General features: G+C 47.2%; 1 protein-coding gene across 7 annotated transcripts in view; it reads right to left on the minus strand.

Annotated features, from left to right (window-relative positions):
- The window catches only part of GTF2IRD1 (GTF2I repeat domain containing 1), a 207,256-nt gene that overhangs the window by 19,915 nt on the left and 159,584 nt on the right, over positions 1–27,757 (minus strand). For 5 of the 7 annotated variants that reach the window (XM_075904297.1, XM_075904295.1, XM_075904301.1 and 2 more), the window contains exons 20-23: positions 22,183–22,266; positions 19,749–19,932; positions 17,928–17,956; positions 4,612–4,659 (exon numbers count right to left, since the gene is read on the minus strand). In XM_075904297.1, the coding sequence (XP_075760412.1) occupies positions 4,612–4,659; positions 17,928–17,956; positions 19,749–19,932; positions 22,183–22,266 (345 nt within the window). The remainder of the gene's footprint in view (positions 1–4,611; positions 4,660–17,927; positions 17,957–19,748; positions 19,933–22,182; positions 22,267–27,757) is intronic. The other 2 variants (XM_075904298.1, XM_075904296.1) reach the window with 1 other exon arrangement.

Consider the following 27,757-nt stretch of genomic DNA (forward strand, 5'->3'; position numbering starts at 1 on the left):
ATGCAGTACACTTGCAAACAGTACTAGAGTCCTCTCCGGGTGACCCCAGGTGTAGGAGCAGTCCAGTCCAGCGGCCTGTTGTTACAGATAGTGATAGGAGTTTGCAACAACTCTCAACACTTCATTTCCCTGGCCTGCAGAAATGGTGTTTTTAGGCTCAGGGAATGAAGTTTCTTTAAAGTGCTCCTCTCAAGCTGCACATTCTGACTAATCAAGCAAAATGAAGGGCTTCATGGTCGGGAACCATGTTAGAGGACCCCTATTCCCGGTTAACTCCCTCCAATAATATCTTTGTTAGACAGACTCTTCCTAGTTAGCAATTGTGGCCAAGTCTACACTGGCACTGTGCGCTGTAACTTTCTGGCTCAGAGGTGTGATAAATCACACCCCGGCCCCTGAGCGCAGCAAGTTACAGAGCAGTAAAGTGAGTGTGAACCAGGCTACAGCACCAGGGGCCGTGCTCCCAGCTCTGTTAGCTACTCCCTTCGCGGAGGGGGTTTACACAAAGCGTTCTCCCAGCGCTCGGGCCATGGCCTCACTTGCAGTTTAAAGCGCTGCCGCGGCTCCATTTTAAACTGTTCATTGTAGACAAAGCCTAAGATTGGGTATTGGCCTTAATATTTAAGCGAGGAGAGTCAGCTGCCATTAGTGTCTGCAAGATTGAATACTCTGGTAGGAAACAATGCAGTGTTGAAAGGAAACCACATTGCGTACTGCACAGGTACATCAGCAGGTTACCCACGGCCCCTATCCATCTGACTCCACAGCCATGGAGCACAGACATTGACAGCGGCTTTGATCACTGCAAAGTGTTTCAGCACATGCTGAAGGGCGTGGCGGAATCAAGGCCTGAATTGTTTTAGCAACATCTTCAGAACCCTGGCTCGTGTGCTTGGCCTTCTCCCAGCTTGTTTGCCAACCACCTCAGAACTGGTGTCTTCAATACTGCCACTGTCAAACAGTCAAAACCCCCGAGTTAGGCTCCCAAAGTCATGAGACCATCTGAACAACCAGGAGATTTTTGCTGCTGTTTTTCTTTCGTCTTCGGTTTCTGCTCCTTTGGGAGGTGTCCCACCCAGGGCACACTTCCAAGCACTTTGTTTTTAATGCGAGCTGAGATGCTCATGCCTCCAGGAGTTGGAGCTTTAAGTAAAAACATCAAGCAGCGTGAGGTTGGCAATAGAATCGTCAGAGCTGGCAATGGAGCATCCTGGTTCCTGACTATCTCATGCACAGCACCTGAAGCACCGGGGCTCAGCCTCATAAAAGATTCTCTGAGCTGCTGAGATTGGGAGACTGTAGCTCTAGATGCCAGACACCGAGGAGTTCCTTTTAAAAAGAAGCCCGAGGCCAAGCATGTAGCAGCTTGTATTCAGCGACCACAATGAAGAAGCTTGAAAGCAACATGCCAAAAATTGGCCACACGGAATTTATTTCAAGAAAGACGGTCACAAGAATTTCTCTTTTGCTCTCCAATTATAGTAGGCGTGTGTTTTAGCCAGGGCTGTAGTAGGCTCATCAACTCTTAACACATGCACATCCCTGCCTATTCCCTCTGTGACTTTCCTGTCATTTATGCTGTTTCCTGGGCATACGGATGTATAGATGGTAGCAGACAAAGAAAGAAATATCAACATCAAATGGGTTTTTATTCTTAGTGACTCACTTTACGGTATTTGCATTTCTCTGGGATTTAAAATGCTGAAGCTTTTGCCTTTTCACTAATCCTCCAAGTGACTCTCAAAGGAGAAAGGTCTGAAGTTGTCTATGCTGGGGCTGCTCTCTTGATGGTGGGAGGTTCCTAGATTGTACCAGTGACTCAAACCAGACGTGGGGGAAAATCAAACGGAGCATGTACAACAGAGAAGCCAGAGAGGAAATAGAGGAGAATGCAGGGCTTTCACTAATTGTAAAATTCTCGTAAAGTTTCTTTTAACAATATTAATAGTCACCAGTACTGGGTTTGGAAACAATCCCTCTATTTCTCATTCAAGTCTGCAGATGGCTCTAGCCAGACATTTTTCCAGGCACAATGTTCATTCTCTAGGTGTAAGTGGGCAGGAGAGAACTGTATTTGGCTTTTTGTATGTTTGATATTGTAATATAATTGACTCAAGAAAACCACTAGCATTGCACTCGGAGGTCTCGATACTGCACAGCAAAGCATCGTTATACAAACGTTCCTGGCACGGCACAGCACTATCATTTTTAATGGACTTTTTTTTAAAAAGGAAAGCAAATAAAGCTGGTGGCCAAAATGTGTCTTTCCTCGAGTGGGTGCCTATGGTTAGGATTCCAAACCTGCCGGCAGGCACTGAAATAAAAAGGTTATCCAGCTTCATGACACTTGTTGGTTTGTCCCCTGTGCAGACATGGACAGTCTAATTCCCCAGGGGAGAGGCAATAGGAGAGGGAGCCTTTCACGTCCACTTGACTTGAATTCAACTCAGGTCAGCAGCAAGTACCGCCACAGGGTTGCTTGGCACCCTACGTGAAGTGATTTAATCAATTTTGGTCCAGTTCCTAGTGCGCAAATGTCTAGGCTATTTGCAAATGAACACTCCCCACAATGAACACCTGGGCTGGTGGACTCAGCTGAGAACTTCATTGGCCAGGAGAATGAATTTCCTTTCACACACCTACCGGTGGCCCCTTCTGCGAAGGAGAGGAGGGCTGAGGGAGAAGCCAGCTCGGCAGCTTTTTAGCTGTCTGGGGAGAAATAGGCCTTTCTATGAAGTAGTGTTAACCTAGCACCTTGTACCTCCACTGAATGCACCCAAAAAAGGAAGGGGAAAAAGTCTAAAACCCCAAGAATACCTACATGAACTGAGTCAATTATGAACACAATATCATCACCAGGGCAAGTGAAATCTGTTGGCAAACTTCACGAAGCTCAAGTTAGCAAACACTGGTACTTAAAAGGCTGGATAAGAGGTTAGAGTGCACATCTTGTATGTACTGTCTTTACTTTATGGTTACTTAAGAGCTGTCAGCCATTTCGCTACCAAACACTTAGTACCACATTTGGCTGTATCTTACTTGGACAATGGTCCTGTTCATTTCAAAAGGAACAATACAGCAAAGTAGGCCATCAGCATGCACAAAGATATCAGACACTGACCCTAAACTATAAAGGAGAAGTCCATGATTCTTCTTGTCAGAGTGTGGCCAGATTCTGATCTCAATTACATCAATTAAATGTGGAATAATTGTCAAAGAATCATAGAGCTGGAAGATGCTGCAGGAGGTCATCAAGTCCAGCCCCCTGCCCAAGGCAGGACCAATCCCAGCTAAATCAACCCAGCCAGGGCTTTGTCAAGCCGAGACTTAAACACCTCTAGGGATGGAGATTCTACCACCTCCCTAGGTAACCCATCCCAGTGCTTCACCACCCTCCTAATGAAATAGTTTTTCCTAATTTCCAATCTAGACCTCCCCCACTAACTTGAGACCATTGCTCCTTGTTCTGCCATCCCTCACTACTGAGAACAGCCTCTCTCCATCCTCTCTGGAACCTCCCTTCAGGAAGTTGAAGGCTGCTCTCAAATCCCCCCTCACTCTTCTCTTCTGCAGACTAAACAGACCCAAGTCCCTCAGCCTCTCCTCATAGGTCATGTGCTCCAACCCTCTAATCATTTTGGTTGCCCTCTGCTGGACCCTCTCCACTGTGTCCACATCCTTTCTATAGTGGGGGGCCCAAAACTGGACACAATACTCCAGAGCCGAAGTAAGGGGAATAATCACTTCTCTAGATCTGCTGGCAATGCTCCTCCTAATGCAACCTAATATGCCATTCGCGTTCTCAGCTACAAAGACACACTGTTGACTCATATCCAGCTTCTCATCCACTGTAAAACCCAGGTCTTCTGCCGATTGCTACTTAGCCAGTCGGTCCCCAGCCTGTAACAATGCTTGGGATTCTTCCGTCCCAAGTGCAGAACTCTACACTTGTCCTTGTTGAACCTCATCAGATTTCTTTTGGACCAATCTTCTAATCTGTCTAGGTCACTCTGGACTCTATCCCTGCCCTTCAGCGTATCTACCTGTGTGTAATTAAAAATATGCAGGAGCATGTAATTAACATGCAGTTGCATAGGACCCAGTTTCCACTTGCTGTAGATAAATGTAGTTCCACTGAAGCCCATGGAGACATGCCTTACAATATAATACACAAAAATTATGCAAGTTCGTGTTTATATTAGTAAATTATTACACACATTAAGTCAATGGAGTTATACCCGCTGAGGCGATGACCCAGCATATGCAACAATTGAAGTAAATAAATACTAAGAGAATGTGTGTGAACTGCACAATAAGAGTTTCAATAATTAATCACTTGGACAGCATCAAAGAGCTAAGCTCAGTTTGCCTAGAGCATGGACACCTAGGAACTTCAGTATCTGGTGCTTGGAAATGCATATCCTAGATACACAATACTGTTAAATGCCTCTTGTCTTCATTCTCCTCTTGGGGCCACAGGGGAAGCAGTGCAAGGCAGGGAAAAACCACCTGCACCTTTGAGGGTTTTTGGCAGCATTCATCCCTTATTAAAAACATACCGATACATTTCTTGTCTGCTACCATCTACAATGCATCAGCTGAGCTACGTACCATTCAAAGCAGCGTAAGCTTTTTCCAGTGAGGTTATCCGTCTAGGGGCTACAGCACAAGTTCAAAGGAGAGAAAGAGAGAGAGAGAGAGAGCAATGAGTGCTGTTTCTCATTAGTTCCTTTGCACAGTATTCACAAACAGCACCAATCCCGGGAATAGCATTGTAAATACCAACATGGATCTTCTCTGGGATCTCACCGGCACCCAGATCTCACTGGCAGATAAAGATTGCTACGAGAACTTCGTAGACATGACCAGGTGGCATAAAATCGGCCCCGGTTCCGCACAGTATTTAGGCACATGCTTAACCTTAAGCATCATGAATAGTTTCATTCACCGCAACGGAATTATTCAAATGCATGAAGCTAAGCACATTCTTAAAGGCGCTGTTGGAGTTTGGGCTGTGTGAATTACAGAACACCTTTCTCAACGTGCTATCGTTGCTCTGACACACTGCTGTTTACACTGAAGCCCTTTTACCCAGGATACAGTTAACTTTAACACAAAACATGTTGGTATTAGGCTGAAGACACGTGGGCTGTGTCTACACTGGCCACTTATTCTGGAAAATCAGCCGCTTTTCCCGAATAACTTGCCAGCTGTCTACACTGGCCCCTTGAATTTCCGGAAAAGCACTGACGATCTACTGTAAAATCATCAGTGCTTTTCCAGAAAAACTATGCTGCTCCCGTTCGGGCAAAAGTCCTTTTCCGGAAAACTGTTCCGGAAAAGGGCCAGTGTAGACAGCACAGATTTCTTTTCCGCAAAAAAGCCTCGATCGCGAAAATGACGATCGGGGCTTTTTTGCGGAAAAGCGCGTCTACATTGGCACAGACGCTTTTCTGGAAAAAAGTGCTTTTCCGGAAAAGCATCCTGCCAATGTAGACGCGCTTTTTCCGGAAATACTTATAATGGAAAACTGTTCCGTTTTAAGCATTTCCGGAAAATCATGCCAGTGTAGACGTAGCCATAGAGTGAAATTTACCCTCGTGCACTGAACCAACCCAAGAGCTACGCGCTTCAATCTTGACCTGTGGTCATGGGTGAGAAATGGTGCAGAGAACCACACAGGGGCTTAATTACACACTGGGTGCACAACACCCTTATTTGCTCATTCATTTTCCAAGCTTCAGGGGGTAGCTCTACAGGATAAACTTAAAAACCAACAATGGTCTGGTAGCACTTTATAGACTAACAAAACATGGAGATGGTATCATGAGCTTTCGTGGGCACAGAACATTTGCTACCAGATCAAGTGCTACCAGACCATTTGTTGTTTTTTAAGTTTCTCTCTTAGCCAAGATGGAACGGTTCATTTCTCTTTCAGGGGAGTCTGCCACAAGCATTCAGGAGAGATACTGCAACCATTCAGACACAGACACATAATCACCTGCGACATCATGTGAAACAAGGAACTAGATATCTCCCCGTGTGGGACAAAGAAAGTCCGGAGTCCTTAAACGTATGACTGGCTAACAAAGGAGGGTAAATGGCATAGGCAAGGGAAGACGGCTGGAAGGAAATTCTGAAAACTGCCTTTCTTAACCAGTGCTGTGAAGTAAGTATAACAGCGAGATTCCAACCCTGCATGGGCTTTGATTCCCTGCCAGACTCCGCTTCCATGCTGCAGTGGGAAGAAAAGAGCAGGAGGAAGGGGCAAAAGTTGTACCTTGCTGGAGAAAAGGGACTCTGTTGTGCATTTATTAGGCAGCAGGGTGAGACACACACCTGCAACTGATGACTGAAAAAGCAGTGGAGACTGCAGAGAGGAAAATTCTAAGGCTAACGCAGATGGAAAATAAACAGGATAATTGCACTAGTTCAGTAGCAATGGGGAGGAAAACGGAGAAAAAGGCACCCCTAAGGAGATGCTGGCCCTAGACACCATCTATGAAATGACAAGTGATATCAAAAAGAAACGAATTTCCTGGGGAAAACCAACAGCAACAGAGCTAGGGCCAGAATTTGCATTATGGTCAAAACAAAAATGAAACAGATCATTATGCTAAAGCTGACAGTTCCATGGGGAGCAGAATGAGAGGTGCTGTGGCAGACAAGCTAATGAGGGGGGAAGTCTGAGCAAGGTACAGTAATGACAGAGGCTGGTGACTGGAGATGGGATAGAAAGATACACAGCGTGAGTACTGTTAGAAAGAAAGAGCAGCATTCCGGGCATTGAAGAATGGTGGGAGGCAGGAGGAGAGACAGAGAGAGAGAATTCAGTAAGCAGTGATACTAAGAGTCTGTTCAGTTTCTCAAGTTATACATAAAAGCAAACATTTCAAACAAAAGCTTAAGAAAACCGCCACTGAAATAAATGAGATAAAACAGAACAAACATATTTTATATTCTTCCTATTGAACAGAGAAGCGTCTATAATCTTATGCCCGGCTACTTGCAGTACAGACTCTTGTTTAGCTCCGTGGAGTCAAATCAAACAGAAGTTTGGGCTTTGTAAATGCCTGATGCAAATCACAGCAATTCTGGGCAGAATGTTTCAGTTTCCAGTTCACTTTTGTGGATTATGGAGAAATCGGATGCTTCTGTCTGTAAGTGTGTGCAGGTTATGGTAGTGCAATTTGTATATTACTACAGTGTGGTCATTTACCATCTGGTGCTAGGCAGAGTTTCTGCCAAAGGCTTCCTGCTGGCAGGGTGGGAGCTGAAAAGCAATAAACGCCACCACCCCGGGATTGCAGACTAAAGGGCTTGAAAGGCTCGTGAGGGGCCTGTCAACCATGACCATGCACCAGTACCAATACTCTGAGGGTAAAATTCTCCCTTGGTGTAAATAGTTGCCACTCAGCTGAACTCAATGGAGCTATGACAGTTTACACCAGCCAAGGATCTGGCTTCTATGCACCAGCCTCCAAAGGTTTAACCTAGTCTGCTCTGCAGCATCTCTTGTGTTGCCTCCTCAGGGTCGCCGATCGGGGTGGGGGTAGTTGTGCCAGGGCCCGGTGATTTAAAGGGGCCTGCTACTGCAACAGCAGTGGTGGCTAGAGTCTGGGGCCCTTTAAATCTCCACCAGAGCCCCGCACGGTGCACTCTGTGCAGGGCTGACAGCTGGCGAGGAGTCACCCCTCGTCACCCAGAGTCATCCCTCAAAACCTACAAACCAGCTTCACGTTTTTACCCTTTGGTGCAAATTTACAGGCACAAGTTGCAGACTGGAAGTGCTTGCCTGATCTGTCCCAAGCAGATTTCAGCCAGCTGACAAAAACTGTTACATGGGGTTCCGCTGACTGAGCAAGGCAGATGACTCATTAGCCCACCTGCATATGAGGTAGCTGGGAGTGACCTTTGGAGGGAGAGATGATCTAGGGTGTGGACTGAACACGTATGAAGGAGGAACCTGTAAGAGGAGCCAATCCTGGAGAAAAGCCTTGAGCTGAACTTTGTGCATTGCCAAACTCTTTCATTAACAAATCAACCCACCCCGTAAGGCAGTGAATTTGGACTCTGCACACTGGTATGCAGCTGTCCAGCTACATGATAACTATGTCCACAAGAGAGTAGCTGGATGTCTACATTCCCTTGTCTGTGCTCACAGCTCTTTGGAGGCACAAAAGGGAAGACCCTTTCCAGACCAAGTCTTAAACTCTACAGTAAACCCTTTTCCTGCAGTGTCCAGCTACACAGAACATAAGCTCCTTTAGGACCTTTGTCTCTACTTTACATAGCCTCACCATGAGAACTTAACCAATAATAATCAGTCTCACCACTGTGCACTGTATCATTGGGGCATTCTAACCCCTGCCGGTTAGGTAGCAATATCCATGTGAGGAAGGGAAGCACACACGTCCCACAAAGGACAGCAGAATAAGCTGGAAGGCACTGAATGAGGAGACAAACAGACTATACCAAAGCGAAACGTTACAACAATGCAAACTAGTAAGGGACTTTCTTGTAGGGAAACCATTTAATGCATTCTATTCAGAGAACGCAGCCTACACTCGGCAAGTATCCAGGTTTTTAGGAATATTGATTTCAAAGAACCATGAAAGGAGGAAGTATTTGTTTTGGTGGAAAGGAAACCAGCCAAAGACACTTCCAAAATTCCAGTTGAACACTTGTTTGTTTTGAAAGTTTGATTAAAAGAGAAAAAGATAGGTATTCAAATCCCAGTCCTGTAAACACGTATGCTGAACCAAAAGCGTTTGAGTAATCTCCTTCAAATATATACAACTGTGTTTAAACACATGAACATACAATCCAGAAGGGATCGCCTGATTTGTCAAATCCAGTTTGCTGTTATTGCAGGCAATCCTATTATATAATCTCATTCATAAATCCATCCATCTCCTTAAACCTAGTTAGGTTGTTTGGCCCCTGTATTCTTAATGGCAGGCTGTTGCAGAACCTCCCTCCACCGAGGGTTAGAAACCTTCTTCCAATTTCCAGCCTGAATTGAGTCATGACCAGTTCATACCCATTTACAGAGCCCCGCATGGATATGAAATTTGTGCCTGTATCTGCAAAAATGAGCCACGGACACACAAATATAAAATGGATATCCGCAGATAAGCAGGGCTCTAGCTGTTTATTCTTGGGCCAACACTGTCCTTTAGCAAGCTCTTCTCTATTTGTGCTGTTTACCCCATTGGTCACTTGAAGGTTAAGCATGTGTGCAAATGCTTCCAGGACTGGGACCTAGGTGGAAGAATATTTGCCATGGGGTGACCAGTGATGATGCTGTCACTCTGAAAATGATTGGAGGGTTTGCGTTTTCTGAAGCTCATGGCAGAATATGAGATTCCAGCAAGGAAAAGAGACGTGATCATTGAAACAAGACTAAAGAAAAAAATGAATAGAGAGAGTTAGTGCGTAAATCACATTATTACCTTCTGGTACTTGTGATGCCACTGCACATACAAGTGAAGGGAAAAGGAAAAAGAACAAAGGCAAAAGAAAAGAGTTCAGCTGGCTGGGATGAAGACTCCTCAGTGTTTAAAAAAGGCTTTGAAGTTGCACAACAATCTACATGATCTGTTTGACTTTCCACTGTCAGATCCCAACGGCTTTCCCATTTACTGCAGGGCGTCCCTGCTATACGTCCAAGATACGTTCAAAAAAATGTGGCCTCACAGTGAAACAACCTACAGCGGGGAATCCTTTTCCCATGCCTGATTTCCATTTTGCACGAATTGGTCTTTTTTTTTTGTGTGTGTGCGACGTAAGAGCGGGGAATGGGAAGACTTGTAACGCAACAGCTGCTACAAGCATCAATGATGTTAGTGCAGAACCGACGTATACCGGGGCGATGTATAACAGGGATGCCCTGTACATGGAAATCCATGGCACCTTAAAGACTAAGGGTGCACCTACACAGAACCCTAAACTCAAAGTAAGATATGCAAATTGCATATCGTATTTCGTCTGTATTTTGAAATAGCTTATTTTGAAATGTGGCGCATCTATACAGCGCCAAATTTCAAAATAAAATGCTATTTCAACACATCCCTTAACCTACGTGGAATGAGGGTTACAGAGATGCCGAAATAGCATGGCTGTTATTTTGAAAAATATTTTGAAATAACGGGCGCATTTAAAAGACACGGGGGAGCTATTTCGGGATACTTCCAGTATCCCGAAATAGCCCCGCTGTCTAGACGTACCCTAACCAATTTATTTGGCCATAAACTGTCACAGGTAAAAAACACTTCATCAGATGCATAGAGTAGAAATCACAGGTTAGGATATGTACATACTAACATATCAAAAGAAGGGATTTATTTATCAAGTGTAGGACAAGTGTTACAAAGGCCAATTCAGTCGGGGCGGATATGGTTCACTCCCAGGAGATGATATGAGTTCAGATAAGAAAGAATAATCATTCTCCTGCTGCTCTTCCCGTTGGGGACCAGGAGAGAGTGGGTCTGAACATCAAAAAGCAAAGGGAGGAAACAGAAATAAATGCCACTGAAATATGTTAAGGTCGGGTCAACATGAGCTCAAACGTTTGTTAGGTGTTTCAAATGGGAGATGTGGCACATCAAACTGTGGTGCAGGATAGTGTTCTCGTGATTAAAAAGAAAAGGATGCCTGGATGTGAGGTTTTTTAATTAAAGAACACTGCCTGCCCTACTTTATTAATTGGAATATGGGAAATAATCTGTCAGTGTGGTAGGGAGTCTGGGAATAGGACAGATGGGGTGGGTGCGCATTTTCAATCAAAGAACATAAAAATTAACATACAGACTTTTTTTTTGCTAGATTACTTATGCTTGATATTTTTTTCAAAAGCTCAAATTAAGCCTGTTTTGTAGCTCTGGGCCTCAGGAAAGAAGAAAGACAATTTATAGTGTTTATAGCACTGGAATTTCAAACCCCCCACCTCTTTCATCTCCTTTGAGTTTAATACGGAAAGATCACGCCATTCTAAAAAGGATTCCAAAGGACTTTTCTCTGAGCTGATCACAGCAACAGCAATCAGAAAATTAAAATGAAAAAAATCTGAATGTAAAGTTGGTTATTAAATACTTATTTTGAGGTGCTTGCCATAGGGCTACATGGGTTTCCTTTCCGAGGTAGCAATTGAAGTGCCACATCGTACTGCAGATTCTGAAGCCCTTTTATGATGTCTTACTTGATGGTTAAGTTGAATATTTGTACAGATACTATAAGGACACAGAGACTCAATCAATGTCTCTCTGCCTTGGTGGCTACAGAAGACTTCACTCTTTTGGACGGGAGATTTTTCCAAAGAACTGGTCTGGCTTTACTCTTGCAGCAATTAGTTGTAAAGCTCTCAGTGATCGCAAGAGGGGCAGAGTTAGGCCAGTCTAGCTACGGTACTTATTTGATCCCCATTAACATAACATCCAAGTACCTCCAAATCTTTAATGCATTTGTCTTTATACCCCTCTGTAAGCAGGCCAGGGCAGTGATAGGAAACCCAGTATATAGATGGGGAACCGAGGTGAAGCAATTTGCCACGGTGACACAAGACTCTGGTTGAGCAGAGACTTAAAATTGGGCTCTCACATCCTAGGCTGGCGTTCCAACGGGTGGACCACACACATCCATCCTTATGCCCATTTGGAAATCCTACTCCTTGATCACCAGGATGCTGCCGGACCAACAATAATTCACACATCTTCATAAGTGCCGAGGTGATCGAGTTCTATTCAGTACATGAGAATGGCCAAACTGTCCATCTAGTCCAGTGTCCTGTTTCTGATAGTAGCTTGTGTTAGATGCATCAGAGGCAATGAACAGAGTAGGGCAGTTCTCAAGAGATCCATCCCCTTTTGTTCAGTCCCAGCTTTTGGCACGCATGAGGCTGAATCCCTGACCACTTTCGCTAATAATCACTCTTCATTGTTGCATCCTTCACAATTCTTGGTTGAATCCCACTTGGTCCTATGACTTCTTACCACTAATGTATCGATTTGTACCAAACCCTCTTCCAGTCACACCTCAATCAGAGATAGTTTCTCAGATCTGTCACCTACAAATACGGTTCAGGTGTGGGAATCTCCCTGGTATCTTCTGCAATGTAGGCCAATGTGAAGAATTAATTTAGCTTCTCTGCAGCAACCTTGTCTTCCTTAAGTGCTCTCTTTGTATCTTGGTCTATGGTGGCCCCACCGATCGTTTGGCAGGCTCCCAGCTCCTCGGCTACTTAAAAACACACCCTACTGTCAGTTGGTGAGTCTTTTCCTAGTGGTCTTCAAATTCTTCTGTAACTTGGCTAATTCAACTTTTACTGTTGACTTGCCAGAGTTTATGCTCCTTTCTGTTTTCCTCAGTAGGACCTGACTTGCAATTTTTAAAGGATGCCTTTTTGTCTGTAACCACCTCCTTTAGTCTGTTGTTAGTTTCTATACAGCATAAAGGCATTTCATGTTGTTACTGTTCCTTTTAAATTTCCATTGAACTATTGTCTTCATTTTTGCTTAGTGAAATTAAATGCTATTGTTGTGTCTTTGATATTTCCCCCTAACAAAGATTTTACATTTAAATTGCCTTATGGTTTCTGTTACTGAGTAGTTCAGCAAAATTCATCTCTTGGACCTGACCCTCTGCTCCACTCAGGACTAAATCAAGAAATGTTTCTTCCCTTGTAGGTTCCAGAACTAGCTGCTTCACAAAGCCGTAACGTATGCTGTCTAGAAATTTGAATCTCTGCATTCTGTTGCTACTGTCAACCAAAACTACTCCCTCAGCCATTTGTAGCCTTTGCTTAATGAATGCCGGGGTGACCAACCCGTTACAGATGAAGAGTCAAAATAGTGGTGAATACAGTCCAAAGAGCCGAGAGAAAAAAGTTGTTGATCAAAAAAGCCCTGGCTGCCTCATTTGATCGAGAGAGGGGAAAAAAGCCCTTTTAAGAGAAGAGCAGGCAGTGGCTTCAACAAAAATAGCGAACCCCTTCCCCCTAAAAAAAACGGGGAAAAATTCTGTTGAGGGGGGACCAAAAAATTGTTGAGAAAAAAAAAGGATCCCAAGAGTTATTAAGCAAAAAAATAAATACATAAAATAAAACAGCATTAAAACAGTATGGCCCCTTTAAATGTGTGCAGAGTCAGATTAGGCCAGGGATAGAAAGAGGGAAGGTTGAGCACTAAGACCGAGGGAAGGCATTGCTTCCCCTTGCTCTGGTCTTGAGGTTTTTTGCTGGCAGCCATCTTGGGTTTTTTGGTCGAGCAAGAAGGGAGCTTCCCTGCAAAACCAGGTAAGCAAGGGAGCTGGGGCCCCAGGAAGAGGGGGTGGGGGCAGGGCCCAGTTGCCTTGTGTGTAGGGTTGCCAGGTGTCCGGTATTTTCGTCTCCTGGCCGGGAAAAAAACAGAAAATACCGGACATTTCAGGTGTCTGGTATTTTCTGAATTTTTTTACTGGACAAGAGGTGAAAATACCAGACTGTCCGGGTCAATACTGGACACCTGGCAACCCTAAGTGCCATTTTGAAGGCAGCCATTTTGAAGTCTGCACGCGGCACTGCAACTCCAGCTCTGTCTCTTTCAGACAGAAAAATGCTGCCCCTTTCACAGCTGGGAGCCGCAATTTTTTCTTTGAAGAGTTGCATGTGGCTCCCGAGCTGCGGATTGGCCACCTCTGATGTATGCCCTTCATCTCAGCCGAATGCTGAAAAGAAGCTACTCAGTTTTACTTCTGTTTACAGTTTCATGAGACTTCCTAACTCTTGTGAACTTCTCCAATGCTGTTGTGTTTGTGCTTTATTTAAATAAAAGCAAAAGAAAAAAACAATTTTGATTTTTTTAAATGTCAAGGAATCATTCTGTTGTTCTCAGTTTTTAATAAAACCTGTTTTGGTCAAAAAGTTGGGCTTCAATGAACATGGCAGCATATCCTTAATTTTTTGTCTCATTTGAAAGTTTCCAATTTTACTATGGCAGAAAGACGATTAAAGCAAAAGCAATGGGTATGCAAATGTGTATGTATGTAATAAAAAGGATAACAGAATACAGATTGTTACAGCTGGCAAGAAAATACATTTTTTTTAAAATGAAAAATGTCCTTTTTGATGAAAGATATTTTAGTGACATTTTAGTGATATTTAGTAATTCTGTCAAAAATTGTCAGTTTTTTTAAATAACTAGGTTTTTTGCCACCCGTGTCTTTGATAACAACACAACACTTTCTATGACAAAGTCAGACAAGGATTGAAAATGTTGTTTAAGGCAAAACACTCTTCCCTCCTTCCAGTTTTACAGATTACGTAGCAATGCCAACTCAGCTAGCAGGTTGGACGGTTAATGCTTGAGTTGTTCCGCACTAATGGTCTGATCTGAGTGAGAGCTGATCGCCTAACTTTGAATATATAGATTTTTCCATTAATTTATTATGCAGAGAAATATTGGGCCAGGAATCGCCCCCAAGTGTTACTCCAGATTTACATCCATGCAACTCAACTGAAATTAAGGCCCGTGCAACACTTGCATTTCATCTGAGCCTTATAAAGACCAGATTCAGCTAAGTGACCTGCCTATGAATTCCATGCTTTATGAGAGACTCACTTTTCAATTAATCAAAAGGCAAGGGAAGTCAGTGGCAGAATTTCCATTGACATAAATGGGCAGTTGGTTTGGTTATAGGATTAAGAAGGTCTTAAGTATTGTACAAGCATCGTGCTTGCCCTCTGTCCAAGTTCCAGCTCCATCAGTCATTAAACTCACATCCCCAAGACTAGTGATGTTAAATATCAGTTAATTGAATACTTGATTAACCTCATGAATTCTCATCGGTTACTTGACTATTCTATAGTCCCCAGGGATGGGGCCAGTAGCCAGTGCACTCTGGCCTCACTCCTGAGTAGCCCCCTGCCACTTTGTGCTGCTGCCTCTGTATCAGAGGCAGCAGCCTAGTGTGCCAGGTGGGAGCTGGTCCACGAGGGGAGTCAGTTTAAAAACCAGAGGCAGCAGTGCGGGGTGGCAGCAGCCTCTGTCCAAGGCGGTGTCTGAGCTCCCAGACCCCAGTGCAAGCCAGAACTGAGTGGGACTACTTGCCCACCTGGCTCCTATTACACTTTATATGCTGAGCTACAGCAGGGTAGGTCCCAGATCCGGTGCAAACCAGGACAGAGCCAGGCTGCTGGCCAGCCTGCTAAAAAATGTACTGGCAAGGGGGAGGGGGGAGGGGGAGAATGTGAGTAGACTATAGAATTTACCTATAAGCTTTTGCTTATTGTTTAATCGACTATACTATTACATTCCTTTCCAAGACTCATGTCCTAGCTACTCCCATCAAAGGTTCCTAACCTTTTCCTATCTGTTGCATTTGCCATCCCTAAAGTGTTCCATCTGCAAGCGATGCTGGTCAAGCAAACAGAAAGTAGTCTACAAAGGACACAGCATTTTGATATTTCCATGCATGGTCTACCAACAGTTGTAAATACTTAAAAAAAAGTAACTGTGTTTTTAACAGAAAACTGTCTTTCTTCTTCTTCTCTGAACTGTGGGGAGTTTAAAAGCTGGGCAGGAGACTGAGCTATGATAACAATGTACAGGAAAGGACTGGGAGAAATCTCTGCAAGATGTTTTCTGTGATACCACCTCCCAAATGCTTTCATATGTGGGCTTTGACTTCTGAAAGTCTGTCACGACTAAAACAAAATTGCTCTCCAACGAGCCCATCTCGGTCCAAGAGACTATGCTATTTCCTACGCAGCACAGAGGAAGTCCAACCCTGATCTTGACAAGATAGGAAGATGGGAAATCAACTTGTTCTAAATCAAGATGGGGCAAAGTTGCGAAGGGAACTTCACAGGCCAGCCCCTGGGGATATGAACAGAGAAAAGCAACACACTTTGTTTGGGGCAGTGGATTAAATTCTGAAAGACCAAATACAGTTGGTGGCTGATGACTTACACACATCAATAAAGCCTAATCTTTGTGTTACAGAAAGCAACTGAGATGATTCCCAGATAGAGCTCCAGATGATCTTTAATTGCAAACACAGCAAAACAAATCTCACCTCTTTCTATTCTCCTTCAAACAGAAAGGTTGATGTCTGTCCACACTTTCCTTTGACACATTCTAGCTACTGACAAAACAGCAGCTTGGAAGAAAAACACCAACACATTCTTCAGCGTATAATCCCCCTCGCTGGCTCTCTCTAATTAGAACACTGATTCCGGGATGTTTGAACGACCCACTCACTGCTTTGCATTCATCCATTTCCCACGCCACAGCAGAGAAGGGTTCTGACTATGTGCTGCAAAGGAGGGTGCAGGCTGACAGCCAAAAATGATAGACCTCTCTAGTGAATGCTGGATGTTTGTTACCAAATTAAACTAGGTCTCTGGGCAAAGTAAAAATGCTTCATGTCAGCAAGGACAGACATTTGGAGCCAAGGATGCAAACGGTTACTCTTTTAGGAGAGGTAATAGGCAGATCGCTCTTTAGTCAAGCGCTCATGCTTAGGAATTAGCAAATGATGGCCTGCAAGCAATCACAGCAATGCAGCCATGCCAATCTGCAAGGGCAGGCACGGAGAGGACTATTTTGTTCCAATTGGGTTCATGGCTTCTTGAAGCCAACGTAAGCCCAACCAGTACAAACAGCAGCTTTCCTTCTCTACACCTGGGGGTTTTCCACCACTACCGATTATCCTAGCTGCTGGTCATCTTTGATAGAATCAGACTGATGCCATGTATAGAAAAAGCCTGAATGTTTGTAAAAGGCCCTGAGGGATCTCAAAGGACAGAGCTAGATCCCAAACAGGGATTAATAGTTTCCAACCAGGCCTTGTCACAGTGGGGGGAGGCAGGTTGCTAGACATGTACCACCCTCTACAGAGAACAATACCCAGATGTTCCGGTCTGCCAGGCACTGCACTCAGACACCGGGAGCTGGCCTGTGCCAGTTGATTCAGGCTGCTGGAGCTAAAGGGGCTGTTTATCCTTTGGGCTCTGGGATCCTCCCACCTTGCAGGGTCCTAGAGTTTGGGCTCCCACCTGAGTCTGAACATCTAAATTGCAATTAAACAGCCCCTTAGCCCAAGCCCTGCAAGTCCCTCGTGGAACGAGGTGTACAGCTAGTTCGGATTAGGTTACACGCGGCATGGGGTTCGAACTAGCCGGCATTTAAAAATGGCTCCAGCTGGCTTCATGCAAATGAAGCCCGGGAAATTCAAATCCCGGGCTTCATTTGCAACTGCAGATGACTACATTACCCCCGCTAGTTCGAACTAGGGGGGTAGTGTAGACATACCCCCTGAGAGCGGACAGGGGCCAATGCAGGTGTTTGCCTGCAGTGTAGACATACCACTGGCTCCTGGCAAAGAGTCCCTCCCTTTAACGGTTAGCGGGGGAGAAACCAGAACTCTGGGTGGCACTTATTGTACCAAAGGCCAGGGTTGGTGGTCTCCCTGCACCGAACACTGTTACTCCATCAATGTGCCCCGGAAGAGAGGGTGCTCTGTTTACTATTTGCCACTTAATACTCCATGAACGTATATCAAAGTCCGCCAAACAAAACGACAACTCGTTTTTACGCAGATCCTGTGTTTATCGAGCAGCAACGTTCATTCGCTGCCATCCAAGGACCTTCCCTACTGCATCTGCTAGCTACCGGTAACAGGGATGTAAGAGGATCTCAGGTTAGCATTCTAAAAATGCAGGACGTTTCAAGGAAATACTGCCAGCATGTACGTGTGAATTAGGGGCCAGCTGTCCTCATCGGGGAGCCATGGCACTCCACCAGACACGCAAGGCTTGGACGATATTCAGTGGGAAGTCAGGTCAACGGTCATTTTCCCCGCACTGGTGGGGTGAGCGCAGCACGAGCGCCATGTGACTTCCTGACTGACAAGACACTGCCCTGCTTAGGCACACAGGCATCTCCTCTTACCAGGTTTGGGGATGAGTCCTTGGAAAGGTCTGGAAAACAGAAGGAGAAAAGACCGCTTAGCATGAAAGCAAGGCAGGAAGCAGGCAAAGCTCGCCCGATGACTCTTGCCAACAGCAATTATACTTGTTATTTGGGAGTTAGTGACAAGAGGCCCCAGTGGGGATCACAGCCCCCTGGCAAGAAGGGCTGTACAAACTCATGACAACATGGTCCCTGCTCTGAATCATAGAATCATAGAACTGGAAGAGACCTCAGAAGGTCATCAAGTCCAGCCCCCTGCTCTAGGCAGGACCAATCCCAACTCTGCTTCTGCTGCACTTGAAACACAAGAGTGGTCCAACTGCCCTGGGATTTGGGGGGCTGACCGCTATTCCTGGCTCTGTCCCCGAATGCACGGGGTGACGGCAAACACGGTGCTTCCTGTCTTGGTTTCCACTCCCTCCCTTTGTCTGTCTAGACCAGGGCTATTCAACATGCGACCCGTTTGTTTGTGGCCCGCGGTGCGGTGTGGGTTTACGTGGGGCTCAACACACGGCCCGCGGGTGGGAGCCAAACCAAAGAAATAGTCAATAGAATAGTCTTCTGTTGACAAGCGTTTTAGTAGTTAAATTCCTGGACTGTCTTTGCTCATTCCAAGTGCTGTCATATGGATGGAAATCGGGTAAAGATTGCATTTTATTAATAGCAGCAGCACTGACTTAAATGAGGCCGGCGTATTGTGTAATCTTGCCTTAATCTTTGTATTCATGCCCGTCAGTGTGAAAGAAGCTATTTGCATATATTTGCATATATATTTGCATGTCTATGCAACCACACTTCAGTCGCGGCCCTCGGCACGTGCTGTGAGTATCATTGTGGCCCCCGGGGCTCCCAAAGTTGAGTAGCCCTGCTCTAGACAGTGAACGCTTCCAGGCAGGCAAGGTCTCTTGCTAGGCCTATGTGTGGCCCTAGCACAACAGGAGTGTGGGATCTCAGCTGGGTTTCTAGGCACAGCCCTTGTACTGCACCATTAGCTCCACTTTCCAGGTGGGGACACAGACCGAGGGAGATGGAAGAACTTGTCCAAACTGGGAATGGAGCCCTGGTGTCCCTAGTCATGGAACTACGCTGCCTCCACTCACAGGGCTTAGCAGGGGCCGAGTCTCAGCCCACTCCGGTTAGTAGCCAGCTTTCCTTGCCCATCCCATTGCCTTGGGATCCGGCCCTTGTTGCACCATGCCTGATGGTTCCAACTCAGCAGAGAGGGTGGAACAAACAAATTCACTTGCACCATCAGCCCCTTCCCGCCGCTGCTGCTCACCCGGCCCTTGCTGACTGGCTGATTTCCTGTAAGCCACAAGCGGGCACGACATCCCCCTCCACCCCCTGCAGCTTGTTATAATAATTCCCCACCCCCCGCCACGGGGAGCACGCCTCAGTGGTTCCTCATCAGGGACTGGGGCACCCTGCGTGGCTGGCACACACAGGCTGACTTTCATTCCTCTGATGGCTACACCCTGCTACCTACTGGAATAGGAACTGGCCCCGTCGGGCAGGCAGCTGAGCAGAAAGGAAGAGGAAAGGAAGGGGAAACCAATATCTTATAGCTCACTTCAAATTGTTAACTGCCAGCTTAATTGTTGTCTCTCAGCAGGATGGAAGCCAGGGTCATTAGGGAGTATTAACAGCCTTTCCCTTGAGGGAGACCGGAAGCTCATGCGATGGATTTAGCTTCAGGGACTTCACTTCAGGCACATGCCAGTGTCTTTGGCACTGGGACAGTGTGCTGGTCCCCTTCCCCCTCCCAGGTTGCATGGCAAACAGCCCCGAAGGGAAACATACCTTGTTACCGTGAACTTGATTTTATCTGCCACAGCCAATATCCTCTCCAGGTTCTGCGAGCCAAAAGTGCATGGTTTCCTGAATGGAATCCCAGGAGGAAGCCCCTCTATAATCACAGACCCTGGGTTGCTTTTAATCCGCTTGTATGGCACTTGTACCGGGTACTTGATTCCCAAGGCCTCGCCTGGAAGGAAAAACAAACCACATGTGCTTAAGATTCAAGCCTGATTTCAGATACCAGATCTGACCTGCACTCCTATTATTCCTCTCACCCTCACACACACCTACACCCCCAGATGCACCTACACCCTCACCCAAAGTCCCTTCCTCCCCTGAAGTGCAGAACCAACCGTACAAGCTGCTTAATGGAGCATGTCAATCATTAGATCAAGGAGCAACATTTTCAGGCCATCACCATGGGGACGATCAGAACGGAATGGTCCCGAGGCAAGTAGTGAATGCACAGAACTGCGCTGATCAAGCAAAGGATGGCAAATAGAATTTAATGTGGTTAAATGTAAAGTAATGCACATTGCAACACATAATCCCAACTGTATAGACAATATGATGGGGGCTAATTTGGCTACAACTACTCAAGAGAGAGATCTTGGAGTCACTGTGGATAGTTCTCTGAAAATATCCACTCCGTGTGCAGCCGCAGTCAAAAAAGCAGATAGAATGTCAGGAATCGTTAAAAAAGGGATAGAGAATAAGACAGAAAATATCTTACGGTCTCTATATAAAACCATGGTACACCCACATCTTGAATATTGCGTGCAGATGTTTACCTCGTCTCAAAAAAGGTATATTGGCATTGGAATAAATTCAGAAAAGGGCGACAAAAATGATTAGGGGTTTGGAACGGATCCTCTTTGAAGAGAGATTAAAAAGAGTTGAATTTTTCATCTTAGAAAAGAGGAGACTAAGGGGGGGTATGATAGAGGTCTATAAAATCATGACTGGTGTGGAAAAAATGAATAAGGAAAAGTTATTTACTTATTCCCACAATAAAATAGCTAGGGGTCACCAAATGAAATGAATAGGCAGTAGGTCTAAAACAAACAAAAGGAAGTTTTTCTGCACTCAGCGCACAGTCAACCTGTGGAACTCCTTGCCAGAGGATGTGGTGAAAGCTAGAACTTAAAAAAAGAGCTAAACAGATTCGTGGAGATTAGGTCCATCAATGGCTATTAGCCAGGATGGGTAGGAATGGTGTCCCTAGCCTCTGTTTGGAGGTGGGTGACAGGGGAGGGATCACGAGGATTACCTGTTGTGATCCCTCCCTCTGGGGCATCTGGCATTGGCCACTGTCGGCAGACAGGATACTGGGCCAGATGGACCTTTGCTCTGACCAAGTGTGAATGTTCTTATGTTCTTAAAGGAGGGACAACTAGGGAGCTGAAGCTATATTTAAAAGAAAAAGAAAAAGAAGACGCCAGGGACAAAGATAAGGGCACCCCAAGCTGGTGATCATGCTGTCCTGGTGGAAGAATGGACAGGTAAGTGCTATTTGCTTTGGGATGTTATTTGGGACAATTTGCATTTCATTCCCCCACCTCCACCCCCCCCCGTGTCCATCTGCAGGAGAAAGGCCAGCAGCTTCCCTGCCAAGAAAATGCCATCACGTGTCTACATTAGGCAGACTCCTCATGCCCCCTGGATTATGCTCCCTGCATGAGGGAGGAAGGAAGACCCAAAGATTTGGCCACTAGTCCATCACTTGGGAGACTTCAGTTCACTGTGTGACCCAGGCAATAACTTACTCCTCTGGCTCCTGATCTACACACGAACGCACAGGGGTGTTGTAGGGTGGGCTCAGATAGTCTAGTGATGGATGCAAAGTGCCAGACTCATCCCCCGGGATGACCACTTCAGAAGCACACAGGTAGATAGAAGGGATCTGCCTCTGGCAGGCTCTGCTCGGTGGCTGGTAGTTTGTTTATTCTCTTTCCAGTTTTCCCCTCCACCACACACTCTTTCCTGTCCACTCCTACCCCCCCAAGAGTTCAAATGCATTTTCCTGGCTCTACAGTGTTCTGCTAATGAAATTACCATCTTCATCCTTCCGTCGGGGGTGGGGGATCTGTCCCAGAACTGCAAAGCAGCAGCAACAAATGACGCAGATCTCCCTATCACAAGAATCTTGCCTGCTGAGTAACAGCCACCTACACTCCCATAGCTTCCAACAAAAGCCACTTCCTTCCCTGCTCGGAGGACAGAAATACCATTCTGGTTTAATCCCTGCTCAAGGGCCATGTCCCACTCTTGACCCCCGGAACAACGACGGATCTAAATGAAAAGGGAGAAGAAACCACCTAGGGAGAGGTTATTAAAACAAAATTCAGAGAAAAGGGAGACAGGAAAGGGAAAAGACAGAGAGAAGGGAAAGATTCGGGGGGAGAGGAAAAAAAGAAAAATTAGCCTGATCTCTCACCGTATTTCTTATTGAACAGATCCTGAACTTGCTCCCTCAGTGTGTTGGCAATATCTATTCTCGAAAGCCTGGCGTCGTAATTTTCTGTAAAGTAAAGAAACAATTATGGGCCTTGGCTGTTCAATTAAAAGGCAGGCTGTCACTTTTAGGTACTACATAGCAAAGACCTAATCCAGCAACTAACCAGTCCCTAGAGCAGGCTACTCGCAGTCCTTCAAAACCAGAGTCATTTCAACAGAAACATGTATTGCTCTCCTGTCCTCTAAGACTGCTGAGATATGTTCAATCAACGTAATTAGAGAGGTTCCAGCAGAAGGCAACCAAAATGATTCAGGGGTTGGAGCACATGACTTACGAGGAGAGGCTGAGGGATTTGGGCTTGTTTAATCTACAGAAGAGAAGAGTGAGAGGGGATTTAATAGCAGCCTTCAATTACCTGAAGGGCGGTTCCAAAGAAAATGGAGAGAGGCTGTTCTCAGTGGTGACAGATGACAGAACAAGCAGCAATAGTCTTGAGTTGCAGTGTGTGTGTGTGGAGGGGAGGGACGAGGTTGGATATTAGGAAAAACTATGTCACTAGGGGGTATGTCTACACTAGCCCCCTAGTTTGAACTAGGGTGGCTAATGTAGGTATTCGAACTTGCAAATGAAGCCCGTGATTTAAATATCCCGGGCTTCATTTGCATGTTCCTGGGCGGGCGCCATTTTAAATCCCCTTAGTTCGAAGTGACTGCCCGCGGTTACACGCGGCAGTCAGATGTTAATCCGAACTAAATCCTTACACTGCAGGAGGAGTAACAGTTAATCCGAACTAAGGACTTAGTTCGGATTAACTTCTGACTGCCTCGTGTAGCCGCGGGCAATCATTTCGAATTAAGGGGATTTAAAAATGGCGCCCGCCCCAGAACATGCAAATGAAGCCCGGGTTATTTAAATCCCGGACTTCATTTGCAAGTTCGAATACCTACATTAGCCACCCTCGTTCGAACTGGGGGCTAGTGTAGACACACCCTAGGAGGGTTGTAAAGCACTGGGATGGGTTCCCTAGGGAGGTGGTGGAATCTCCATCCCTAGAGGTTTTTAAGTCCTGGCTTGATAAAGCCCTGGCTGGGATGATTTAGTTGGGATTGGTCCTGCCGTGGGCAGGGGGCTGGATTCGCTGACCTCCTGAGGTCTCTTCCAGCTGTAGGATTCTATGATCCCTACAGGAATTGGGATGTATCAAAATCTGGCAGAGCTCCAGTCTTTTGCCTGGGGGATTCTGCACTTCTAGGCCGTTGGGGCTTACCTCAGGGGCTCACTGTCACTCTCAGTGTAGCCTCTCTCCCCTTCTGGAGGCAGGGTTCACAGCTTACTAAGCCACCATCATCATAGGCCAGTCAATGGGTCTGGGGTGAGACCCCTCCTTATTCTCAACTTCCCCTCGGGGGGAGGGGTCTCTGAAGTGGTGTGGGGAGTGTTGGGGGACCCAAGTCTGCCCTCTACTCTGGGTTTCAGCCCAGGGACCCTAATGGCAGCAGCAACAGGTAATTTTTCCTCCACTACCGAAACTATAGCTCTTCCCTGGGCCTCTTTCCCAAAAGATGCTTTCTCCTGGTACCTGGCCATGCTCAACCTCCCAGCTCTTCCACAGCGCACCTCCTTACTTTCAGCTCCCGAGTCCCCCTCCACAGGAGCCTTTTAAACTAGTCCCAGCAGGTGCTTAGTGGCTGCAGGTGTTCTCTTAGCCTGTCTCTCGTCATTGCCTCTAGCAAGTTCTTAATTGGCTCCAGTACATTCCTGAGTGCTCTGGAGCAGCCTCTGCCCTGCTCACTGGGAACAGAAAGCTCCTAGGTCATGTTTTCTAGACTTTTAATCTTTTTTGTTGCTCATCTCTGGATCTTCTCCAATTTCTCCACCTCCTTCCTGGGATGTGGTGCCCAGAACTGGACACAACACTCCAAGTGAGACCTGCTTAGCGCAGAGTAGAGCGGAAGAATGGCTTCTCGTGTCTTGCTCACGGCACTCCTGTTAATGCATCCCAGAATGAGGTTTGCACCTATTTATACCGGGTCGAAGTTTGGCAGCGTGTATGCCCGATTCCAAGTGACTGCTCATTCTAGGTCCGCTCCATAGTCCACCGAAGTCAACAAACCCTGGACCAGGCCCCTTCATCTGTGAAGGTCTGCAGTTTGCCAAGCAATAATGTCTAAAGAGAGGCACTTGGACAGTGCTCAACATTGGCTTTTCTCTGCGCCTTCTCCCTACACAATATGGCTATGTCTACACTTGCGGCTTCTTGCGCGAGTAATATGCAAATGAGGATAAGCGTGGAATATCGCTGAGCCTCATTTGCATACCTAATGAGCCACCGTTTTTTTCAGAAGAGGCTCTTGCGCAAGAAGGAGCGTCTACACTGCCCCTCCTTGCGCAAGAAAAACCCTCTTGCGCAATGCCGTGACACCTATTACTTGACAGGAAGAACGGCATCGCGCAAGAGGGTTTTTCTTGCACAAGGAGGGGCAGTGTAGACGCTCCTTCTTGCGCAAGAGCCTCTTCTAAAAAAAATGGTGGCTCATTAGGTATGCAAATGAGGCTCGGCGATATTCCACGCTTAGCCTCATTTGCATATTACTCGCGCAAGAAGCCGAGAGTGTAGACACAGCCTATGGGTTTAAGAGCAGAGACGTTTCTCTTGGATAGCGTAAGGGACGCCATGACAGAGCCATCAAAGCCTGGACCAGGTCTACATGTAGGAATTTGTGTGGGGCAGTGCGAACTGTGGGAGGGGCTTGTGGCTGTCCCCCTGCACGGCCTGGCCCCACCCCCGGTCTCGCTCCTGGGTAAGGAAGGGGGGAAATTGGCCACAGCCTTCCTCGGCTGGCCAGAGCACGAGAGAGGGAGGCTGGGGCAATGTGCCGCCCCTGGCTTCCCGAGGCCAGACGGGCTCGGCCCCATGGTGCATTATGAAGGGCCATGAGCGGAGGGGGTGTTTGCACCCTTCGTGCCTCTGTCCCCCCCCCCCCACCTACGGGCCTGTGGACAGACGGAGGGTACGTCTACACTACAGCGCTAGTTCGAACTAACTTAGTTCGAATTAGTTAATTCGAACTAAGCTAGTTCGAACTAACGCATCTAGAACTAAAAACTAGTTCGAACTAGCGTTTTGCTAGTTCGAACTAGTAAGTCCACATTGAGTGGACTCTGAACAGGGCTTAAAGATGGCCGGAAGCAGTGCCGGCAGGGCATAAAAGGAGGACTTAGAGCATGGAGATGCTGTCTCAGGCTAGCCGAGGGCTGCGCTTAAAGGGTCCCGACCCCCACCCCGGACACACAGTTCTAAGGGGTGCCCCGCTTGCAAAGAAGTTCTGGCTTGGAGTGCCCTGAGTGCCCACACTGGGCACATCACACCACTCGGCCATCAGCCCGGCTGCACTTGCCGCAGGCTGCCATCTGGGGAGAGGGAGTAATTGGGGGGCTGCAGGAGAGCTTCCACCCCCAGAAGCCCGCAGAGCCAGCCCAGTCCTCCCCATCGGGGGCTCGTACCCCATTCCTCCCTCACCTCCTTCCACTTACCCTTCCCTAGCCCCCCTTCTTATTGATGTACAAAATAAAGATAACGTTTCTTCCAACATTGACTCTGTCTTTATTGAACAAAACTGGGGGAGACTGGGAAAAGGAGGTGGGAGAGGGGAAGAGAAAGGCTGGGAGAGGGGAGGGCAACTAACATGATCAGGGGTTGGGAACAGGTCCCAGATGAAGAAAGGCTACAGAGACTGGGACTGTTCAGCTTAGAAAAGAGGAGACGGAGAGGGGACAGGATAGAGGTCTCTAAAAGCAGGGGTTGGGTGGAGAGGGTGCATTCAGAAAAGTTCTTCCTGAGTTCCCATAAAGAAGGACTAGAGGACACCAAAGGAAAGGAATGGGTAGCAGGCTTCAAACTAGTAAGAGAAAGTTGTTGTTCTTCCCAAAGCAAATAGTTAACCTGTGGAACTCCTTGCTGCAGGAGGCTGTGAAGGCTACAACTAGAACAGAGTTGAAAGGGAAGTGAGATAAAGTGATGGAGGTTGGGTCCATGGAGTCCTATTAGCCAGAGGGTAGGAGTGGTATCCCTGCCCAAAGTTTGTGGAAGGCTGGAGAGGGATGGCACGAGACAAATGGCTTGGTCATTGTCTTCGGTCCATCCCCTCCAGGGTCCCTAGGGTTGGCCGCTGTGGGCAGACAGGCTACTGGGCTAGATGGACCTTTGGTCTGACCCAGTACGGCCATTGTAAGCTCAGGGCTCAGTGTCGGGGGTCTCAGTGGACCCCCTTGATTTTCATGCACACCTGGTCCTGGGTGGCCAGGCTGGCAGCTCTCCTGCCCTAGACGGCCACTTTCCTGTGCCTAGTGCGGAGATCGTGGACGAGGTCCACGATGTCCGCACTAGCCCAGGAAGGTGCCCGCCTCTTGCGGTCCAGGGCAAGCTCCTGGGAGCCGCCAGCCTGGTCCCGGCAAGAGGGGGTGGGCTGGGGGGCATCGGGTGGGTGGCTCTGTGCCGTGCCAGGTGCAGGGTCTGCTAGCTGGGTGCTGGCAGGCTTGCACCTGGCACGGGCACCGTAGCCAGCCCGTGCCCCTTTAAGGGGTCCGGGGCCGGGAGGGGGGCATAGAGTTTCCCTGGTGTTGGCCAGAGTGGCCACCAGGGAAACCTGGGGAGGGCTAGCCTCCCACTAGTTCGAACTAAAGGGCTACACAGCCCTTAGTTCGAACTAGCTAGTTCGAACTAGGCGTTAGTCCTCGTAAAATGAGGTTTACCTAGTTCGAACTAAGCGCTCCGCTAGTTCGATTCAAATTCGAACTAGCGGAGCGCTAGTGTAGCGCATAGGAAAGTTAGTTCGAACTAACGTCCGTTAGTTCGAACTAACTTTCTAGTGTAGACATACCCTGAGACATACCAGAGGGCCGTGGCAGCAGCTCGCCATGCTATTCCAACAAGCCCTGCAGAGCTGAGCGGTGAGGACACACACACGAGCAGGTTTGAAAATCCACGCAACACAAACCACAGGGCCCCGAGGACTGAACCGTGTGCCTGGTAACGTCAGGTTGAGTCCTCCATTCGCGGCATTTTCCCGAATGCCTCTCAACCCCCCTGCGTTCAGCGCCGGCAGACGGGCCTGCCCAGACTTCGCCTTGGCCCTACTTTTGATCCCTCCTGTCCGGCCTCCATCCCGTTTCCTCTGTCTTCTCCCCCCAGCCTCAGCTCTGGGCCCTGCCTGCCTGCCAAGCGTTTACATTGCACGGCCTGGCCCCTTGGCTACCGCCATCTCAGCAATGACACTTCCACGCCAGAACCCGAGCTGCGTGTTCTGTCCTCTTCATGCCCGCTCACTAGCACTCACCAGGGCAGCCACGAGGGAGGATGCTCTTGTGATTAGGTACAACCGGGGGACTCAGGATACCTATGCTTTGTTCTCTGCCCCCTGCAGACTGTGGGTCTGACAAGTCCCTGTTATGCCTGGGCCTCATTTTCCACACCTGGGATATGGGGATAATTATGCACCCCTCCCTCCCGGCAGCGCTGGACAGATGTGTCCGTGTGTGACTGTGGATTCACCCA

Source organism: Pelodiscus sinensis, chromosome 21 (genome assembly GCF_049634645.1).
Source record: "Pelodiscus sinensis isolate JC-2024 chromosome 21, ASM4963464v1, whole genome shotgun sequence".
Taxonomy (NCBI): domain Eukaryota; kingdom Metazoa; phylum Chordata; order Testudines; family Trionychidae; genus Pelodiscus; species Pelodiscus sinensis.